This window comes from Rhodamnia argentea, chromosome 2, assembly GCF_020921035.1.
Source record: "Rhodamnia argentea isolate NSW1041297 chromosome 2, ASM2092103v1, whole genome shotgun sequence".
NCBI lineage: Eukaryota > Viridiplantae > Streptophyta > Magnoliopsida > Myrtales > Myrtaceae > Rhodamnia > Rhodamnia argentea.
In genome coordinates, this window is record NC_063151.1 from 3,856,423 (window position 1) to 3,877,411 (window position 20,989).

Consider the following 20,989-nt stretch of genomic DNA (forward strand, 5'->3'; position numbering starts at 1 on the left):
GTCTCTGAGTAACTTCGGCCTACAAAACCAGAGTGTTCAGAGTGACAAGGTATGAGGAGTGTAATATGCCAGTCTAATGCACGTTGTAATAGGTCTCAGGCCCAGGCACATACTATCATACGTGGAGTTTCTACATTAACTCTGAAGAAACTAGAAGTATACCAAACATCGGTCACAAACGCGAACTGGATGAGCATTCTCTTCAGCAGTTAGGGCAATCCTACCGTGGATGTGAGGGAAAAGGATACAGATGAACACTGAAGAGACTAGTGATGGAAAAGTATGTACCCTGCGAACAAAAGCATTAAAATCCGTAGCACAAGCGGTACATTATGAAACGGCTTCATCAGGGAACCTAATAAGGAAAAACCGAGGAGCATGAGTAACTTTTATGGCAAACAAGGCTGATGTAAGATTCTAAGAACACCAAACGGTTTAATACTTCCAAGCTTTTGATAGTAACTTCTCATTCTTCTCATTAGGGATGAGAAGAATTGCATACAAAACGCTGGGTAAAACAAGATATAATACGATTTCAAAAGGTGACAAACTTTTTACATCAATAAGACTTGCCGAGAGACATCCTCATGTGATGATTATGATTAACTCAAAGTTGACATGCTTGACATGTTTTGATCCATATTTTCACAAGACTTGATGATGACAGAAATGACCTACACAAATACAATTAAATAACCAAAAAAAAAAAAAAAAACCACAACTTTGATGGCATGGCACAAGATCCTAGCCAATTTTGGTCCTGCACAAGATCTCTATCTAGCCAGTTCAAGCCCCTCTATAAAATGAGGAGATCTGGGATACAAAGGCATGCCGACCTCTATGATTGTCAGATCTTCCATGAAATGGACAATAAAATAAGGATGACGAAGCGAAAAACTTTCTTCATTGCCTGGCTTCATCAAATTCATCCAGTCAGCAATACCTTTCTTCTTCTCGGCAGGCAGTTCACTTGTCTTCGAAGGATCCGGAGGCCTGCTAGGCTGCTCCTTCCACCCATTTCCTTTAACTGGAGCACGTAAAACATCTACTTTCCGTCCAGCAAGCACATAACCCACCAGCTGAACTACGTAGCGATTTTTGTATTGATGACCTAATGCAGGGATGTGCATCCGTAAATGAATTCATCTCTTTGCAAGTATTGAAAACGTGTGTTCCAACAGTTAAAAGTGCACAAGTGCATCTCACCCCTTGGACTCCAATCAAAGGTTCAAATCTCACAAAGACCATCGGTTCAGTAGATGAACGGGGGCTGGTATGAGCAATGTACATCCAATAGTAAGTCCCTCGATGAAAACTCTCAAACCTCCAATGCCCGCGCTCTTCCACAAACAGTTTAGTAGTCTAAATCTAACCAGACCTAAGACCAGTTCCAGTCAAACCGATCGAACCATTCAGTCCAGTGAGGTTTCAAAGCTTGGAAATGAATGAAGGCCTAGCTTGCATTTCTGCAAGGCCTCGAATCCAACCAATATGCACATGAAAGGGAGGACTAACGCCTCGCGCCAATACGCACAGTCGAGGACTAAGGCATGAAAATGCTCAATATCTAGGTGACGGCTCTCTAGTGTAAGAATTTGTTCATGAGTGTCTACAATTCAAAGCGAATATTAAAATAACAGGGTAAAAAAGTTTGTTCAGACATACACATTGGACAAGCCTTGTTAGCCCGCTAATTTATGCATCTACCACATCATGCACATAACCAGTAAATACAGATGTAGGATTCTATCTAAACAGTCGCAGCTGTCACCATATCAATGAGTGTATTGGTTGAGTAACGACTTGATTGCAATCTAATACGCCTTGGTTCAATATCCACGGAACTCTTCGACCAAAATGAAAAATATAGATGAATCCTTCACCAGCATGGCACCATGCATCCATAGGTCAACATTAAGTTAAAAATGGCAAAAGATTGTGTAAACGAGGACAATCAACTCACCTCACATCTTGTGATGGTCTCTAAAGGGTATATCCTCAAACTCCGACTTGTCGAACGATCCGAATGCCATCCAAGCCTATCTGAAAGAGAATATGTAACATCAAGAGTTAATCACAAAAAAAAAAAAAAAAAAATTCTACCACTAAATGGCTGAGGGATAAGAGCAAGGAAGACACGAAGCGATCTGCTATATCGTCACAGTTCTCGTTTAAGACTAGGTATGTTACAACAAATAAAGATATACGAATTAATACTAAGAACATGTTAAGGAGATAATCCGAATAGTAGTGAAATCAGTGAGTGCAATAATAGGTGTTCTCCACCACACCTCGTATTTACCCCCCGGTGCGAGGGAAAAACACACACACGAGTGCATGCACACTGTTGCCAAGAGAAAATTGTGTTAGTTCACTAGTACGCGTTCCATTCCTCCTCTTTCAACCATTGGCACTCAGCAAGAGGGCTGGAGTATAATTTTTATTTAATGGGAAACACATAAAATATTTTACAAAAATGCAAATATTGACATGTAGGTATCTATAAAATGTTAATTTTTCAAATTAGTAGGAAATAAGCTTTTTTAAGCAAACAAAACAAGTGCTTATGTTACCATGACATTAAGTATTGAGAATGAAAACAAGAGGCTGTTCAATAAAAGCCGAAAAATGAACATAGCATCTTAGTAGCTTTGTTAGGATTTATATATTAAACCGCGCCTTCATCTAACAGTTTGAGCTTTTAGAACAGTTGGCGGTGGTCCCACGAAAAATCACATGGTATCGCAAGATGTCTTGAGTTCAATTCTTCCAGTATATAAATATTGAACCACGCCTTCATATAACAGTTTGAGTGTAATAGTAAAGTTCCAACTTCCACAAAAGTTTTTCCATCAAACAAATTAAGCAACTACTCCCTTGCTTCATCTCTTGAGTGAAATTTTTGCTTAAATGAATCTGTCAAGTGAAAATTTAGTCAGTATTACCAAACTCTTTTAATCTTACTAAATGTCAATTTTTTCAAATATCAGCATTTAATTAAGTTGTCAAACAGGACCTAACTATTTCAGACAATACGGGTCCTCTTTTAGCAAGTCTAGGCTGTTTACTAACTTCTCTACACTAAATGCAGTCAGTGCCCCTCCCCCATTAAATAATTTGGTCAGTAATAGTTATGTTGTTAATTGATTTACAGTGATTTAAGTAATTCTTTTGATATTAGTCTTTTGAAGGCATCTACAAATAGTGATTGCTAGCATCGCAATAATCTCTAACATCTAAATTCCTGATAATCTCACATAATTTAATGATAAATCCACATAAACACTTCTATCAATCAATTATTTAGTCAAACAATGCTCTTCGGGGCATTTAAAGATCAAAAGGGCATATCTTCAACTTCTTAACACATGAGCGAATGGGAAAACATATTAGGGTTACTATCTAAGGCAGGCAATCCTTTTACTTGCTTTGGTAATTAAGCAAAGAGTATAACAGGAATTGGAATAACGAAGACAATACGAAGTTACAACCTTGCACGTCTTACGAGCTATCAGTGTAGGATGCGCTAAGGTTTTTCGGAACAAAAAGAAAGGTGTTTGCCCGGTAAAAAAGTTACTAAAATGACTATGGCAATTCAGCCAAAACATCAGTTACTTACAGTTCACTTGCAATGAAGAATCACAATGAAAACTATCGCGATATTACAACTTGATCAGTCAAGAGATGTGATATATTCAGTTGCACGTCTTGATTTCTACCTTTCGAAAGACGCTGAGTACTTATCAGAGATTGAGCTAGTAACATGACTACAAAAGGCAATGAAAACATGTCACGTTCATGATGAACTCGATAGGTTAGGTTATGCTTGTGTCGCCTGTGGAAGTTCCAGAAACAGTGACTCATAAGAACAATTAATCTGGTTACAGGTACTGATAGCATGATGTATTTTCCTCTTTGAAAATTGGAAATGTTTTGAGGCTAGTTTAATTTAGTCTAAAGAGGACATTTCCGCGATGTCCTTCTTTCCACTGACGAGAAAATGGCATAGAAAATCTCGATTTTCGCATTTCTTTGCAGTTTCAGCAGAAGTTGGAACTTCACACTAGCAGCCTCGCTGCGATAAGCATAAGAAACAGAGCAAGATGAGGTGCTTACAGCTTACTAATCACATTGATGACAGCATATATCACACATCCGCTGTATCACGTGGCATTGACACGTGATGAAACAAGCCGACCAACACAGAGATGTTTTAGAACTGCAAAACCACTGACTAACCATCCAAATGGTCAAGACACGACACAGATGAACCATCTTTTGGGGGGATGACGGTACATGACGGGACATCAGTGCGACTTGATCATACTTTGACAGGAGAAAACCAGTCAAAGCAGATTTGCAAGAGCTGAATGTTACAAGCAAGAGTCCCTCCAGCAATTAGTAGATGACAGGAAATCAACACTAAACTGAAGCTCCCTCTAAGCAAAGGTAAGCACATAGGAGATATGGGGTTTCAGAGAGTCATTTCATCCTTTTCATTTTGCCTTAATGACCAGCAGTTCTGCAGCGTTCCAGCTTGCAAGTTCTGACAGAGCATCAATACCAGACAACTTGCACAGTTCCTACACTTTTCTAAAACATGGCAATCCCATATTATGTGGTCATAATTTAAGTGACTGCATATGATGAAGGAAAGAAGATGATCTGCCACCGGCATAACGGAAGAAAGCTAGTACCCCACCCTTTAAAAACATTGGAACTTGGCCTTGTCACATGTACAGAACTAAAAGGACCAGTTGGACCGAACCGAAACAGCCTTTAACCTGGCATTTGCCTCAATTATACGTACAACACCGGGCGGGATTGAGTTTCTTGCTTATATGGAACTTAATATAAGATTTGGCTTGAAACCGATCCCATCTGGACCGACCTTCAGTTGTCCCACTGAGACTCAAACCCCAGTTCATCATTGTAAGCATCAGACAAGTTCACATTCCATTCTACGTGTTAGGGATTTGACCTTTTCATCTCCATCCACTTACCTAATCTTGTATCCCCTTCCAGTTCCAACTCCAGCATCAGAGCCACAGAACCAGATGACAAGTTACACAATAGTTATAAATTTGGATGAAAATTATTATTGAATTCGGATCATCAGACACAATAAGTAGGTTCCGCAATTGCGTAATTATTTTTGAAGCTTTTTTAATGAGTAACTTCAGTATGCCTATTTTTCTGAAAAGCAGTGGATTGTCTTTGAAGTTTTGAGTCAATGCTAGATGTTGGTATGTACATAACACAGTATTTAACTCACTCAAATAACTTGATGTATTGTATTCAAACTTAACCAACATCTGTCACTCCGCGTCCGTAGGATCAAGGGTTTAATTATAGATATTCCTCCACATACAAGAATTAATTATTGTTCTTAGTATGAAGAGCATAGTAAAAGATCATTGTCGCTGTCGTCATGGTCATGTGTATAGGTCGACCAGGAGCTTCGCCAGCAGCTTCTGGACTACAATCTTGTAGACATTTTCCGTTGGGTGATAGCTGTCCCAGAATACATATCCCGAAACATTTGAGCATGTAAAAAGATCCCAGCGGTTGCACAAAACCCCTGTCTCTATTAGACCCGAGCCACAGCACCCTCGGTCTGAGATTTCGAGCCCTGTCGCGATGGGAAAGCAGAGAAATGAGAGAAAATCGAGCTCGAGACCTCTGTCTCGGATACAGAGTTGTTATTCAGTGTGCAACCACCGTCAACGTCTGAAAGCTTTGATCGGTTGACATTTGATTTGTAAACAAGGATACCTTTGTACCAAGTCTTACCATATCTTCTCGGATTCTTTATGATGTCGAGTAAACAGTCGTAGGTGTTGAAGATGGTCATCCTGGCATGAGGAAAGGCTCCGTTGAGGCGACGCAATTCTGATGATAACTTCGAGTTGAGCAGTTGAACCATTTGATTGTAATCATCTGCACATGTTCTTTTGATTCCACCGGCCAGAGTTCTCTGAGCGGGTAAGCACCCGATGGGAGGTACGGCGAAGACACCAATTTTCCGAGCGCCCTTTGCTTGTAGTTCCTAGAGCAATAACATGTGGTGGCTTAGAGCATATTAACACGTCTTGGATTCTAGCTGCTTCTAGTGCAGTTAGACAAACTATTTATGCGCAGAGTGCCATTCGGGAGTTCGATAATCGCATGCTTGTTGAGAACAGGTGATTGGTCTCCTGGTTTCCCGATAGTTCGGACGACAAACCGACATAAATGGCATGGATAGCTACATGAACGATCAACAGCCACACTGGTTCATTAAATTTGAAGTACCTGCCAGAAGGATGAAGCCAAACGCACCAAATATTCCGTGTAAGAAGAAACGCTGTATTCCAATCGTCGGGTCGGGGTATGAAAGTAGGTATTTGCGATGTCGTTGCTCCCTGCACACACAATATACAGGCCGTTGGCGACAATATAAGCCGCTCTCTCCTCTCCTACAAAGCTCTTCAGCTTCCTTTTGTACTCATCGAATAGTAATAATTGTTCCGACATCGGTAGGGTCAACTGATTTCAACCAAGAAGACAGAGGAACCATCAGCTGCGTCAATGAAAATGGTGTGGTGAAACTTAGTTTTCACAATGCAAGGAAGGGAAATTTGTATACCGTGAGTTCTGCTGTCAGAAGATCATATCCTGTGCTGGCCGAGGCGAAGCTGACTCCTCCGATGAGGTCTTGAAGTTGCAGGGTGGGGTCAAGAAATGGGGGCAACAGTCCTTTGATCCCAAGTTGTTCAACTGATGGATGAGGAAAATTGAAGCAGCTTAAGCTTGAATCATGATGACCATCGTTGATAGTGCAAGTAAAAGATAGAATGATGAATCGCACACAAAAATCACAGCTTTAATAATGAAGCTCATAGCAATGAAAGTTATTGAAGTGTGATTCTTTTGGTGCTACCAGAGAGATCCGAAATAAGCTTGCCATTGCTGAACCTTCCGGTCGGTTCTCCTCCCATGAAATCCCTTCCATATGGAGGAAAATTACTCTTAGCGAGAGTAATGAGGTGGTTGTTGTTGCCTGTGTCCAATATGGAGTCACCAAATGCGAAAATGGCCGTGATTGTTGCATTTTTCGGCACCACCACGGCGGCTTGTGGTGTGAAGATTTGCATCATCAGGATTAGAGAGACGAGAATCAGAGACTGTCTCAAGATTGTCAGCATTTCCTTGTTTTTTTTAATGGAATTCGGCCAAGGTATCTGGAAATTAATTGAATGAAACGAGAGAGGCAGAAAAATCAAGTGAGTATGCTACATTGGTTGCCTGCCCCTCTTCTTATAAGTAGGCGTTATCAGTTGGACAAAACTTGAGACGCTACTGTAGGAGAAACTTAATTCTACAAGAAGTGGAAAAAGATTTTAAAACGTTAGCCATACGAAGAAAGATGCAAAGGCAAATGTTGGCAAGTTTTTTGTTTAGTGGGGCAACCGAAGCGAAAAGATCACACGTTCCGCGCCTGGGAAAATTCAATAAAGGGTGAGTGTTGGTGTCAAGGAATGCCATTTAGCTCTCTCACAACAAGATATGCATGTGCATTGTGCATAATGCATAGGCCTTCCAGGCTTTTCTCGTTAGACTATGATAGGCATCACCATTACAGGCCCAAATAGACTTTTTTTGCGGGAAGGAGTGAGGCCAGGATCGGAATCACCGTTCCAGGCATAATTTCTTGACTCGAAAGTAGAGGGGGCCGGTTCAACGGAACCGCCGGTTCCGGTTCGAGAACCGGCGGTTCCGGTTCCAAAAAAAGGTGGAACCGGAACCGGCCCTTGAAGAGCCGGTTCCAGTTCCGGGTTTGGAACCGCCGGTTCCGGGCCGGTTCCGGTTCCGGTTCGGAACCGCCGGTTCCAAAGCCCAATTACTCTTTTTATCAAAATTACTCCTCTTTTTTTTTTTTTTTTTTAAAAACCGGGTTGGAACCGGCCCGGAACCGGCGGTTCCGGGCCGGTTCCAACAATTCTGAACCGGAACCGGCCCTTGAGGGCCGGTTCCGGTTCCGGGTTGGAACCGTGGGCCCGGTCAATGGGCCGGTTCCGGGCCGGTTCCGGGCCCACGGGTCCATTTGGCACCCCCTACTCGAAAGAGCCCGCGTGCCCGCTCTAGAATGAATAGGCATCCAGTCAAATGACAAGCATTCCCCGTAATACTTGGTCCAATCTCGACCATCTGGATACTTGTCCCTAAGGTCCACATAGAAAAAGGAAAAGCGCAGCTTATAGTCATCGGTGTCTCTCTCACAACCACTAAGAAAAACCTCAGACAGTGTGTGAATTTTTTTTTTTCTTGTATGGAAAAACACCTGAGCCCCGGCATAAATGAACATGATCAAACTGCAACCCAACACAATTAAGCCACTTACTTATCCCCGGGACCTCGATGATTATAAGGTATGTGAGAGGGGAACGCCAAAGCAAAAAGGCAGCTAGAATTTAAACTACAAAGAAAATACTTGCAAACATGAAAAGTAAAGTTGCGGGATTAACATGATCAAATAATTTTTACATCAAAAGGTAACTAGTGACAAGCCAACGGTGTGCGATATGCATCACCCCAATCCCTGCACTGACAATTCTGCAGTTCATCCATGTACAAAAGTCACCATCACACTCGGCACCAACTCAAACCTCCATGTACAGTAATATATCACGAACAACCAACATTGGCTCAGGTTTTCCAAAGAAAGCAAAGGAATTTAATAAATACTCCGCTAATCCTCGTTGTAGCCATCCAAAGCCCTTTTTCCACATGCTAAACAATTCAAAGAAGTTATAAAGCAGAAGCCTCGTCGCCCAACACGGTGGCACTAGTGAGCACTCACAAGGAAGGGATGCTGGCACACTCCACATTCAATAGTCTCGGAACCAGAGGTCGGAACCTGGACCTGCAATTATTCCAGAGCACCCCGCCTTTAATATTGAAGTATTAAACAATAGGACCAACATAACATGTCTGAGCTGTTGTTGGTTAATGGTCTCAAACCTGCAAATGAACAGTGCATATGGGACAGGCAACTTCCTTCATCCTCCTTCCAGAACCATTTGACTGGGAGCCTGTAAAGAGACAGTTCTTCTGTCAACACTAGACACAAGCTCGACTAACAACGAGCCAACAAAGGGTACTTTCATGACAAAATCCTTCAGATACATTAAAATGATGGATACTCCGAAAAGAAACAGCTGTGATGAGAACAAGTGCATTTCCAGATAAGATTAGAGAATTACCTGCTGATCCTTTACGATTCTTCTCCATCTCCTCCTGTCACAGACAAATAATGTCAGAACATCATACCATGATAACACACTTTCTTCTACAGAGCCTCAAAAAGATTGCGCAAAGTTGTCCCAAGGCTTTGCCACAAAGTGATTACAGGGAAAACATGTCTACCTGAAGCTATCTATGCAAAGTATAAGAAAGATTACCTGAAGCTTTCTGGCAAGGTCCTCATGACTCTGAAATCCCACCGGTTTACCAGATGCTTCCTTCGCATTGCTCAGTCTCTGAGTAACTTCAGCCTACAAAACCACAATGTTTAGAGTGACAAGGTATGAGGAGTGTAATATGCCAGCCTAATGCAAGTTGTAATAGGTCTTAGACCCAAGCACATACTAACATACGTGGAGTTTCTACATTAACTTCAAAGAAACTAGAAGTATACCAAACAACGGTCACAAACACGAACTGGTTGAGCATTCTCTTCAGCAGTTAGGGCAATCCTACCATGGGTACATTTATCGCAGAAAATATCTCCACAATTCCTGCAGTGGTGCTGAATCCAAAAAAACCACTGATGTGAGGGAAAAGGACACAGGTGAACACTGAAGATAGTAGTGCTGATAGAAAAGTATGTACCCTGCGAACAAAAGCATTAAAATCCATTGCACAAGCAGTACACTTTGAAACGGCTTCATCGGGAACCTAATAAGGAAAAACCAAGGAGCATGAGTAATTTTTATGGCAAACAAGGCTGATGTAAGATTCTAAGAACACCAAATGGTTTAATACTTCCATGCTTTTGATAGTAACTTCTCATTCTTCTCATTAAGGATGAGAAGAATCGCATACAAAATGCCAGGTAAAACAAGATATAATACGATTACAAAGGGTGACAAACTTTTTACACAAAAAGGATTTACCGAAGACATCTACACATGATGATCATGATTAACTCGAAGTCGACATGCTTGACATGTTTTGATCCATATTTTCACAAGACATGATGATGATATAAATGACCCACAAGTTTGATGGCATGGCACAAGTTCCTAGCCAATTTTGGTCCAGCACAAGATCTCTATGTAGCCAGTCCAAGCCCCTCTATAAAGGAGGAGATCTGGGATACAAAGAGATGTCGACCTCTATGATTGTCAGATCTTCCATGAAGTGGACAATAAAATAAGGATAATGAAGCGAAAAATTTGTAGAGTACTTTGCACTACACTCCAGAAAATCCTCACGCCAGCCGTACTCGGTGGTGAATGTTTGGCTTTCAAGATATCAAAATATGCATAAGCAATTTGAAGATGTTTGGTGGATGTGTGATTGCTCGAGAATTGATATAGCTCGAAAAGGATATCCTTAAGAAAGTTGGACAGGTCACAATATATAAGAAAACAAAAACCTGCTCAAGAGTCCATCATTCCCAAAGACTACCACTAGATGCTTCGAAACAAAGAGGCAATTTTGTGGTAAGACCGTAAGAGAACCAATCAAACAGGTGTGCAAAGACATAAGGCTGTACACAGACTCTAGCAAAGCTGGAAGAATTTTAAAGTCTGAAGCTTCCATCCCCTGCGTTTTTGTAAACGCATGCGTGCCAGTCCACATGGAGCAAGTTCGTTTCTTCGGTAGAGTTCCACAAATCTAGACAGAATCAAGACCTCCAAACAATCCTGTTTTCCCAAAAGTCTACTTGTAAACCATGGCAGGAAAAATTACACCAAAGCATAAACTGAAGCTGCCACAGACTGAAGGAACTTTTACCTCAGTATCAGGGCAAATGCCACAAGCAACAAAAAGAATACCACATGCTTGCCCAAAAAGTTAATGCATTAAACTAACATTAATTCCATCAGCATACAGAGAAAAAAGGAAAAAAAAAAGATACAAAGGGATTTTAGGTTATACCCAGTGATCTTTCTCTTCATTGCCAGGCTTCATCAAATTCATCCAGTCAGCAATACCTTTCTTCCTCTCTGCAGGCTGTTCACTTGTCTTTGAAGGATCCGCAGGCCTGCTCCTTCCACCCATTTCCTTTAACTGGAGCATGTAAAACATTTACTTTCAGTCCAGCAAACACATAAACCACCAGCTGAACTATGTAGCTATTTTCTGTTGACGACCTAATGCAGGGATATTCATCCTTAAATGAATTCATCTCTTTGCGAGTACGGACAACGTGTGGTCCAACAGTTCAAGTGCACAAGTGCATCTCACCCCTTGGACTCCAGTCAAAGGTTCAAATCTTAAGACCATCGGTTCAGTAGATGAACGGCTGGTATGAGCAATGTACATCCAATAGTAAGTCCCTCGATGAAAACTCTCAAACCTCCAATGCCGGCTTGGCCACAAACAATTTAGTAGTCTAAACCTGACCAGACCTAAGACCAGTTCCAGTCAACGGATCGAAACAGTCAGTCCAGTGAGGTTTCAAAGTTTGGAAATGAATGAAGGCCTAGCTTGCATTTCTGCAAGGCCTCGAATCCAACCAACATGCACATGAAAGGAAGGACTAAGGTCTCGCGCCAATACACACAAGCGATGACCAAGGCATGAAAATACTCAATATCTAGATGACGGTTATTAAGTGTAAGAATTTGTTCATAAGTGACTATAAATCAAAGCAAATATTAACATAACAGGGTAAAAAATTTTGTTCATACACATTGGACAAGCCTTGTTAGCCCACTAATTTATCCATCTACCACATCATGCACTAATCAGTAAATACAGATGTAGCAATTTACCTGAACAGTTGCAGCTGTCACCGTATCAAGGAGTGTGTTGGTTGTGTAACGACTTGATTGCAATCTAATACGCCTTGGTTCAATATCCACAGAACTCTTCGACCAAAATGAAAATATAGATGAATCTGTCACCTGCATGGCAACATGCATCCATAGGTCAACATTAAGTTGAAAATGGTAAAAGATAGTGTGAACAAGGACAAACAACTCACTTCACATCTTGTGATGGTCTCTAAAGGGTATATCCTCAAAGTCCGACTTGTCGAAGGATCAAGCATACGAATTCCATCCAAGCCTATCTGAAAGAGAATATGTAACGTCAAGAGTTAATCGTAAAAAAATCAACCACCAAATGACTGAAGGATTAAAGCAAGAAAGAGACGAAGTGATCTACTATATTGTCGCAATTCTTGTTTAAAATTAGGTATGTTACAACAAATAAAGAGATACAAATTAATACTAAGAACATGTTAAGGAGATAATCCGAATAGTCATGAAATCAGTGAGTTCAATAATAGCTGTTCTCCACCTCATATTTACCCCCCGGTGCGGGGGAGAAAAGCACACACTAGTGCATGCACACTGTTGCCAAAGAAAATTGTGTTAGTTTACTAATAGGTGTTCTATTCCTCCTCTTTCAATAATTGGCACTCAGCAAGAGGGTTGGAGCAACTATTAATGTGATCAAGAAATGGATGAAGGGCTTTGAAAAATAAGCTCTGGGAGTCTACACACTGAGTGTTTGATTTGTATGGTTTTAAGTTATTTTTTGCAACGCAAATATTGACATGTAGATATACCTGTAAAATGTTAATTTTCGAATTAGTAGGAAATAGTTTTTTTAAGCAAACAAAGCAAGTGCTTATGCTACGATAACATTAAGTATTGCGAATGAAAAAAAGAGGTTGTTCAATAAAAGTTGAAAAATGAACATTGCAACTTATTAGCTTTGTTAAAATATATAACTATTAAACCGCGCCTTCATCTAAGCGGTCACATGGTATCAGAGTAAGAGGTCCCGAGTTCAATTCTTCCAAGCCCTTATTTGCCTCCCCAATTAAATATTCCCATGTTTGGTACTAGGCAAAAAAAGATCGGACTAAGTGTGAAGAAGAGGGAGTGTTAAAATATATAAATATTAAACCGCACCTTTGTCTAACATCTTAAGCTTTTAGAATAGTATCCCACAAATCCCACAAAATCTCACAAGCATCTCACAAAATCTAACAGTTTAAACTTTTATAACGATTGGTGGTCGCACAAAATCTCACAAGCTTCTCACAAAAAAGAGTTGCGGATACTATTGATAGGTTTTAGCAATATACTTTGTAAAGTTCTAACTTCCACAAAGGTATTTCCATCAAACAAATTAAGTACTATGTCCTTACTTCATCTCTTGAATGAAATTTTTGCTTACCAAAATTAGTCAAGGCAAAATTAGTCAGTATTACCAAAATCTTTTAAACTTATGAAGTGTCAATTATTTCAAATATCAGCATTTAATTAAGTTGTCAAACAGGACATAACTATTTCGGCTAAAACGGGTCCTCTTTTAGCAAGTCTAGGCTGTTTACTAACTTCTGTACAGTAATTGCAGTCAGTGTCCCTCCCCCATTAAATAATCTGGTCAGTAATAGTCATATTGTTAATTGATTTACAATGATTTATGTAATTCTTTTGATATTAGTCTTTTGAAGGCATCTACAAACAGTGATTGCTCGCATCACATCAATCTCTAACATCTAAATTTCTTTTGATATTAGTCTTTTGAAGGCATCTACAAACAGTGATTGCTCGCATTGCATTAATCTCTAACATCTAATTCCTGATAATCTCACATAATTTAATGATAAATCCACACAAACACTTCTATCAATTTAGTCAAACAATGCTTTTCAAGACATGTAAAGATCAAAAGGGCATATCTCCAACTTCTTAATACAAAAGCGAATGGGAAAACTTATTAGGGTTACCATCTAAGGCAGGCAATCCTCTATACTTGCTTTGGTAATAAGCAAAGAGTATAACCGGAATTGGAATAATGAAGACAATACGAAGTTACAACCTTGCATGTCTTACGAGCTATCAGCGTGGGAAGCACTAAGTTTTTTCGGAACAAAAAAATGGTGTTTGCCTGATAAAAAAAGTTATTATTGATTAGGGCAGTTCAGCCAAAACACTAGTTACTTCAGTTCACTTGGAATGAAGAATCACAATGAAAACTATCACGATATTACAACTGGATCAGTCAAGAGATGCGATATATTCAGTTGCACGTCTTGATTTCTACTCATATATTGCAGGTTTTTTACATTGTGATAAATCACTTTAATGCTCAGACAGTGTCTCTGTCCTAGAACCCCATAGATTCTTAGGTTAGCCTCTGAATTTAAGACTAACTAGTTATTAATTGAGTCCAATTTCAGTGGCGCTGAAATACTAACGACGATTCTTACTACTCTGCACTATAGACTTCTAATGGTACAAACTAAGCAAAATGAACAAGCAAATCTAAACGAAAAGTGAAACGTCATTGACAAACCTCACAGAGAACATCCATTGTACTCTGAGAACCACTTTCAGGCAAGAGCTTCACCCTAAACTTCTGGACCCCACTCTTCACATCCTGCTGCGTCTCCGCCTTGGGCACTGCTCTTACAATCTTCGGTGAGCTGACTGAAGAATCCTTCCCAGAAGTAAAACTGATTGGTCTTCCATAATCATCGAACGCAGACCCAGACCAGGTCGACGATTTCGAAGAAGTGCCTCGGGCACCATATGGCTCGACTTTCCCTCCTTCATAAGCATACACGCCATCTCCATACCCATCGTCCCGCCTCGAACCCGAACCATACTGCGAAACATCCAATTGCTTCCTGTAGAAATCCGACCCGTATTCCGACATACTACGACCATACCCTCCGCCGTACCTATCATCAAGGTACGAGCCCCCCTGATCGTACTTCACGGAATTATCATATGCTGGCTCATACAGCGGCGGGTTGTGCGGAGCTGACGAGGCATAGATGGACGAGTAAGGCGCGTTCGTGCTCGGATTGGGGACTGAACTAGGGTTCAGAGCAGGGGGCGCGATCGAGGTCTGTGGAGGGTAGCTCGCAGCAGCCTGATGTTGATCGTAGGGCCCGGACGGAGGCACGGGCGCAGGGGCTTGCGGAGGAGGCGCGTAATAAGACTGCTGCGGCGGAGGCGGCTGGTACGGAGCGTGAGAATCGAACGGAGGGAAGGAGGACGGAGCTTGCGGAGTAGAAGGAACGAAGGACTGCGGCGGCGGCGGCGGCGGCGCTTGCGGATTGGAATTGGAGATCGGAGGCGGGGCGAAGGAAGGGGCGGTCGGAGGGGCGATCGGATCGGCGATTGGAGCGTTGTAGGGAGGGTAGACGGAGAAATCGGAGGGGGAGTAGCCGGAGGAGAAGGGCGGCGCGGAGGCGAAGGAGATCGGGGGTTGATCGGCGGCGTTAGGGGTTGGGCCCGGGTTCGGTAGGTGAGGGTAGTGGTAGTACGGAGCGGAGGTGTAGTCGCCTTGTTGCATGATGAGAGAGAGAGAGAGAGAGAGATTGGATTGGTTTTTGGTTGATGACGATGAAGAAGAAGAAGAAGACGATGATTCTGTTGCTTAGGAACGCGGAAATATGAGGGGGAGAGAGAGAGAGAGAGATTCTGGAGAATAGAAATTGGGTGGAGTCTGGCACACGCGAAGTTACGGTGAGTCGGCGGGATTGACTGGATGATTGTCTCGTAAGGTCAAGGTCAAGATTGGAATTTCAGTTCCAGGGTGGTGGGAGAACGTGGACCCGCTTGATGACGGGGAGAGGCCGGTGGGACCAAAGATCAGTCTTCCCCCGCCGTCTCGTCCGGCGTCCTGTGGTGGCTGGGCTGATTTTTGAGACATTCTATGGTCCCTGTAGCGATATACACGACCGACCGGTTCGGTACATAATGGGCATCGTTAGAATTGAAATAGTGAAGAATAATTGATCACTAATAATGCATTTGCCGAAAGAATGTTATTTTGATTATGAAAGTAAGTTCCTAAGAAGAGGGGAAAAAAAAAAAAGATCTACAGTAGATTTAGATTGTTTACGATCTTTCACGTAAAATTACATAGTTTTAACTTGTCATTTACAGAAAATTATTGAAATTTGTGTTCAATGAGGACACCAACTAAGTATAAGTACCTTCACTCACGATAATTTGAGTTATTTTATTATGCTACTGTTTAAATAAGGTGCAGAAAATGCAGAAAAGGGAAATGTGAGGGTGGAACGAGCAACAGAAGAGTAAAATGTTTGGCCTGTCGAGGAACCGATCAAAGAACACAGTCAAGGGTCAAAATCCCAAAAACGCAGAAAATGCGAAAAATCGAAGAAGGCCATGAGTTGTGTAGGCGTCCATTGCCTTTAGACCCACATGACCACGACAGCATTCTGTTCTGGTAATCTCATGGTTAAGGACATATATAGAGGTCATTCGTATAACAGAGAAAGCCTCAGTTAGGAGTTGCACGCACACTGCTATCATTTTGGCTACAAAGCTTCACTTAAACGTCTGCAGATGCTGGGGTGACTTCTGTGGCGTTTAAAAAGCTTCTCCATAGTCAAGCAGCAGCAGAAGGTAAACCACAAAGCAAGTATTAGGTCACTGAGCCCATACATTCACAGAACACACCCATCGCTTGCAAATGAATTGCTGGTTTATAGCGCGATCAGCGCATACAATTCATATGAAATGCGTATCAATATGGCAAAAGCAACTTATTGACCCAGTACTCTCTCACTGCTATGAAGAACAGCAGAAATAGCCCAAAATGCTGACAGAAAATAAAATGAAGGGGAAGGGGGTGGTTAAGAGTAAGATTCTTATGAGGCTTGGGGCATTGCCGTCTCCACAAAATCATGCGCTGTCTTCTAATTTCATTCCCTAGACTTGGGCCATGACTAAGTCATTACTCTAGCAGAATCCCCCACGGCGCGTTGCATTCTGTCATACCATTCACCAATCCGAGTATGATCCACCATATCTTTACCAGATTGGAGGTGGCGGATTGGCCTCAGGACGCCAAAAACAGCAAGATCAGCTAAATTAGGCTTTACGCCACCTGTTGCAGACAACCACCAGACAAGAGAGTCAACTCTTGCAGCATTCATCTCGCTGCTTCTGACCAACCAATGAGCAGAACCAATCAAGCTTACCACAATATGGCCTTCCCTTTAAAGCGTCCACCCATGTTTCAGCAGCTTCATACAAGACTGCACGTTCATCTGTAATGTTGTGTTTCTTCTTCAACTTCTTCGACACTAAATACATAGCTGCAGCTCCGCTGTACTTAGCAACTAATCTCTCCATGAAGCTGAAGTTGCCTACAATTGTGAACGCTCATTAAACTATAATATTAATCTATTGCATTATATAGAGTAAGCATGATAGTAAATAAGCAAATCATTCCTTGCAACTAGCAGAATAAATACACTGAGGAGTACACAAAGGTTCACTTAAAACTATTATTTATTGAAATTTTAGTACATGAGAAATATACAACATCAGAGAGAAAAACAAATGACAAACTAAACCAAGCAAGACTGGAAATAGATGAAACTAGAGTATGGAGTTGGATCCCATAAGCACTTAGAATACCAAGACTGAAGAATATGAAAACTAGTGCACTTCAACTATAGGTCCTAGAGCCAAACCGAAGCCGAACAATGAATTTAAGTGAGTCTAGTACTAACAATGATCAAAAGAAATGAAAGCTTGCGATATTAGCAACATTAGCCCAACCACAAAAGATTAGATCAGTCACGAAGAAAAAGGAAGACCATATGGATGTTGACTGAGTCCTTGTAGCGCCTTGAAATGTCTACTGTTATAGCATGTATAAGTTGCAGACTTTTGCCACAGTGTATAACTCAAAGTGTCATAATTGTCAAATCATTTTACTGGTTTGAGCGTGTCAAAAGATGTGGGCATTCAGAAAATCTAAACTTGTTTATCTTTAAGAAAAGAAACTCCACAGATTCCCAGAAAGCTCTGGATATGCTCAAAACAGCTATGATCTGGGAATTAGGTTATGGTTTCTCGATTCAAAGCCCTGCTATGCTCAAAACAGCTATGACCTAAGAAGTAAGGATGTTTCAAATTGACGTCCTGCGATAGACAACAAGACGATACCATATCACAGCAGAAAAAATGAAAACTTGAGCCAGTGGACTAAGCTCCCTATGGGGTGGATCAGAGTTTGCTTGCTTTATCCTTGGACAAACAGCTTGACTCATGGTCAGCTCTTGCCGCTATGCCAAAGTAAACCTTCCCAGAAAAAATCCCTTGCCAAGTCAACTAATGTGAACTAAAGCATAATGACGCACCTAGCTTAGCCTCACTACTCGTGGCTCAGTACAAGGCAAACAATGATCATGCTCTTTGAAAAAATAGAAGCTTGGGCACATCCATAGGTTGAGGTTCCCATTGTTTACTTGCTAGCTACCAGTAAAGTGCACAATGCTTTCACACATCTTGTAGACAGCTCTTTTGCTTGTAAAGTAGAAGTATTAAAATAACAGCAACAGCAAAGTTTTCCACACTAATTGCTTGCTTTTGTCACGATTGGAACAAGTTATCAACAGTTAGCAACTAAATGGGTCGAAACTTCAAAAGAAAAAGGAAACAATCAGCGAGCTGGTCCCTTGAAAGACAGATACGTTACCAAAAACAACACAGGAGCACTGATGCATGAGTTGTACTTACCATGGGTAGTAATATAGTCAAATGACTCGAGGGCCTCTGAAGGAGTTCTGTATATATTTGGTGATAAAACATGAACCAAATGATTATCTACCCACCTACATCCAGTCATATTACGCACCAATGGTGAGTCGGTGACATTGCATGCTTTATAGGAGAAATTTAGGGGAATTTGGAGAAACGGAAATGAAATGTCACAGAATCCCCAGAAACAGAAAGAGAATGGCAGAGAAGTTAATTGTACCCACGCCACTTCCTCTCCTCCTCATCTTCCGGCACATCATCAGGATGAATTTTTCCGAACAACTGATCAATGATAGCTGCACACACCAAAATTGTTCATTGCAGAGTGTGACTGAAAATCATAAGACCTTCAAAGAGTTGCCCGTTCAGAAGAAAAGGCCGCATGCTTGAAAATTAGCTACTACTAATTACATCAACAAGAAAGAACAAGAATAAAATAAAAAGTATCAGGGAAATGATCAACAACCTGAAGAGTCATTCATCTGATTTCCATCAACCATCAATATAGGCACCTTCTTGTAATCAGACCATTTGATCTCTTTCTTGCTCATGGGGTTGACCTCCACAACTTTGTGTGAGATTTTATAGTAATCCAAGAACGCTGAAGGGGGAAAACAACATCAATCATGAGATCAAGGACACCAAATGCGGGATGCATAATTAACAATAGCTAACAGAAAAACTAAGAATCATGAGAGATGCCATATGCCAGCAGGCAGCAGCCCAAGCAAAGCCACACTCCAGCATTTTAAAGTCTCTCATTTTAGTTTGGTCTTCCTGGTCAAGAACTATTTTCCTAAATATTCTCTAGAACCTGGTTATGGTTTCCGATGCAATCCATTAATTTCATCACCACCATTTTTCATTTTTCCCAGCTCCAACTTCCCATTCTTATGATGAGAGGAAAGAAGTAATGCTTCATATGCAAAGTCTCCCAATTACTGGCACACAAAATCCTAATGATTTGGATTGCCAGAGATAGCAAATGTGCTCGTGCCTTGTGGTCCATGTAGGATTTTCTATTTTGTGTACACAGAGAAGAACGAAAGAAAGAAACCACTCTGAGTGAAAAAATTCTCGAGGACATTCTGATTCTGACCAGAGAAAGAGATCAGCCAAAGCATTCATCCTCAAGACGCATCTCTCGGTTGATACACTGCATTAGACTAAACTCGTTTTCAATAATACTTTGCAAGCTCGACCTTCCAGGACCAAAGTCCACTAACTACTTAGCCCACAAACAAGAAGCAGCACATACCCAAACGGTGAAGCACTTCACTCGCTGAACCATTTTAGCTCCGTTAGATGTTCTAGAGAAGCTGAGTAGCTCACCTTTAACTTTGTTGCAGAAAGGGCAAGCCTCGTACTGGTAGAGAACGACGTCGTCGGCGAGAAACTTCGCCCCTCGCGAGCCCTCTTCCCGAGCGGCAGACGTCGCCGCGGCGGACAGGAGCCTGGCCCCCGCAACGCCATGGGACGCGGAGGGAATCAACGGCCAGCGTCGGCCGCTCAATACCTCGGAGAGCCACGGAGAGCTCGTGCTCGCCTGGGGATTGCGTAGCGCGGCTTGAAGAAGGCGGTGCTGGGAGGCGCCAGTGGCGGCCGCGCCGGCTACGACGGCTCGGGTCAAAGTGGTAGCACCTCTGATCGACCTCGTCATCGTTCAAATTCGGATAGCGGGAGACCTTTCAGTGCAAGAGGAATGGTGAGGACTGCGAATGCGAACCGGTAGGTTGAAAGTGAAGCAGGGAAGAAATTATTTTTTTTTTTTTGGTCGAAAGGCAGGGAAGAGTTCACCGCGTAGAAGGTTCTCCATGGAACTGGCGCGTGACGGAAAACGCTACGGTGGCGCGTGATGCTTCAAGCTGTGCGTTTGGCACTGATATTTCCGGTGTCTTAATATTGAAGCATTTTGTAGCTAAGGGCGCGCATGGTAACACTTCTGCTTCTGAAACACCATCAGAAGCAGAAGTTGATTTTTCAACTTCTCCATCAAAAGGAGAAGTTGATTTTTCAACTTCTCCATCAAAAGTTGATTTCTCATAAAAAAAGACGTTTGATAAAATTTCTATTTCTAAAATTTTTACTTTTAATAAAATACCGGCGGCGGCGGCGGCGGGGGGCGGCGACCGGCGGCGGGCGGCGGCGGGCGGCGGCGGGCGGCGGCGACCGGCGGCGGGCGGCGGCGGGCGGCGGGGACCAACGGGCGGGCATTGGTCGGC

The 20,989-nt window shown here is 42.0% G+C and overlaps 4 protein-coding genes across 5 annotated transcripts; all 4 read right to left on the minus strand.

The window, feature by feature from the left end:
* Positions 1–5,354: 5,354 nt before the first annotated feature.
* LOC125313765 (GDSL esterase/lipase At5g42170-like) lies at positions 5,355–6,530 on the minus strand. The gene is made up of 3 exons (XM_048273860.1): positions 6,295–6,530; positions 5,794–6,049; positions 5,355–5,632 (listed from the first exon to the last, which is right to left on the minus strand). The coding sequence occupies exons 1-3, from the start codon at positions 6,514–6,516 to the stop codon at positions 5,436–5,438; spliced, it is 675 nt and encodes a 224-aa protein (XP_048129817.1). The 5' UTR covers positions 6,517–6,530; the 3' UTR covers positions 5,355–5,435.
* A 68-nt stretch (positions 6,531–6,598) lies between these two features.
* LOC115748948 (GDSL esterase/lipase At1g59030-like) lies at positions 6,599–7,216 on the minus strand. Its single transcript, XM_030685616.2, has 2 exons — positions 6,923–7,216; positions 6,599–6,759 (listed from the first exon to the last, which is right to left on the minus strand). The coding sequence occupies exons 1-2, from the start codon at positions 7,185–7,187 to the stop codon at positions 6,599–6,601; spliced, it is 426 nt and encodes a 141-aa protein (XP_030541476.2). The 5' UTR covers positions 7,188–7,216.
* A 1,266-nt stretch (positions 7,217–8,482) lies between these two features.
* LOC115748995 (protein FREE1) lies at positions 8,483–15,663 on the minus strand. 2 transcript variants are annotated; one of them, XM_048273852.1, is made up of 11 exons: positions 15,646–15,663; positions 14,530–15,562; positions 12,200–12,286; positions 11,988–12,119; positions 11,149–11,280; positions 9,874–9,939; positions 9,680–9,790; positions 9,444–9,536; positions 9,246–9,279; positions 9,004–9,074; positions 8,483–8,905 (listed from the first exon to the last, which is right to left on the minus strand). In XM_048273852.1, the coding sequence occupies exons 2-11, from the start codon at positions 15,535–15,537 to the stop codon at positions 8,828–8,830; spliced, it is 1,812 nt and encodes a 603-aa protein (XP_048129809.1). In that variant the 5' UTR covers positions 15,538–15,562; positions 15,646–15,663; the 3' UTR covers positions 8,483–8,827. The 2 variants fall into 2 exon arrangements, with proteins under 2 accessions (XP_048129809.1, XP_030541536.1); XM_030685676.2 differs by lacking the exon at positions 15,646–15,663 and having other exon boundaries at positions 14,530–15,622.
* A 1,017-nt stretch (positions 15,664–16,680) lies between these two features.
* Positions 16,681–20,509, minus strand: LOC115748998 (prostaglandin E synthase 2-like). Its single transcript, XM_030685684.2, has 6 exons — positions 20,100–20,509; positions 19,234–19,368; positions 18,988–19,063; positions 18,747–18,841; positions 17,198–17,365; positions 16,681–17,103 (listed from the first exon to the last, which is right to left on the minus strand). Exons 1-6 carry the CDS (start codon positions 20,425–20,427, stop codon positions 16,943–16,945), a joined length of 963 nt encoding a protein of 320 aa, XP_030541544.1. The 5' UTR covers positions 20,428–20,509; the 3' UTR covers positions 16,681–16,942.
* Between the last annotated feature and the right edge of the window lie 480 nt (positions 20,510–20,989).

Coding starts and splice junctions, on each gene's coding strand:
- LOC125313765 (XM_048273860.1), bottom strand. CDS start 6,516: ATGTCGGAACAATTATTACTATTCGATGAGTACAAAAGGAAGCTGAAG. Junction 6,050..6,294: donor TGGCTTCATCCTTCTGGCAG/GTACTTCAAATT, acceptor TTATTGCTCTAG/GAACTACAAGCAAAGGGCGC. Junction 5,633..5,793: donor AAAGAATCCGAGAAGATATG/GTAAGACTTGGT, acceptor CCATCGCGACAG/GGCTCGAAATCTCAGACCGA.
- LOC115748948 (XM_030685616.2), bottom strand. CDS start 7,187: ATGCTGACAATCTTGAGACAGTCTCTGATTCTCGTCTCTCTAATCCTG. Junction 6,760..6,922: donor GCTTATTTCGGATCTCTCTG/GTAGCACCAAAA, acceptor CTCATCCATCAG/TTGAACAACTTGGGATCAAA.
- LOC115748995 (XM_048273852.1), bottom strand. CDS start 15,537: ATGCAACAAGGCGACTACACCTCCGCTCCGTACTACCACTACCCTCAC. Junction 11,281..11,987: donor TGACAGCTGCAACTGTTCAG/GTAAATTGCTAC, acceptor TACATGCTCCAG/TTAAAGGAAATGGGTGGAAG. Junction 9,075..9,245: donor GAATCGTAAAGGATCAGCAG/GTAATTCTCTAA, acceptor GTCTCTTTACAG/GCTCCCAGTCAAATGGTTCT.
- LOC115748998 (XM_030685684.2), bottom strand. CDS start 20,427: ATGACGAGGTCGATCAGAGGTGCTACCACTTTGACCCGAGCCGTCGTA. Junction 18,842..18,987: donor GAGGAGAGGAAGTGGCGTGG/GTACAATTAACT, acceptor GACTGGATGTAG/GTGGGTAGATAATCATTTGG. Junction 17,366..18,746: donor TGACTATATTACTACCCATG/GTAAGTACAACT, acceptor TCACAATTGTAG/GCAACTTCAGCTTCATGGAG.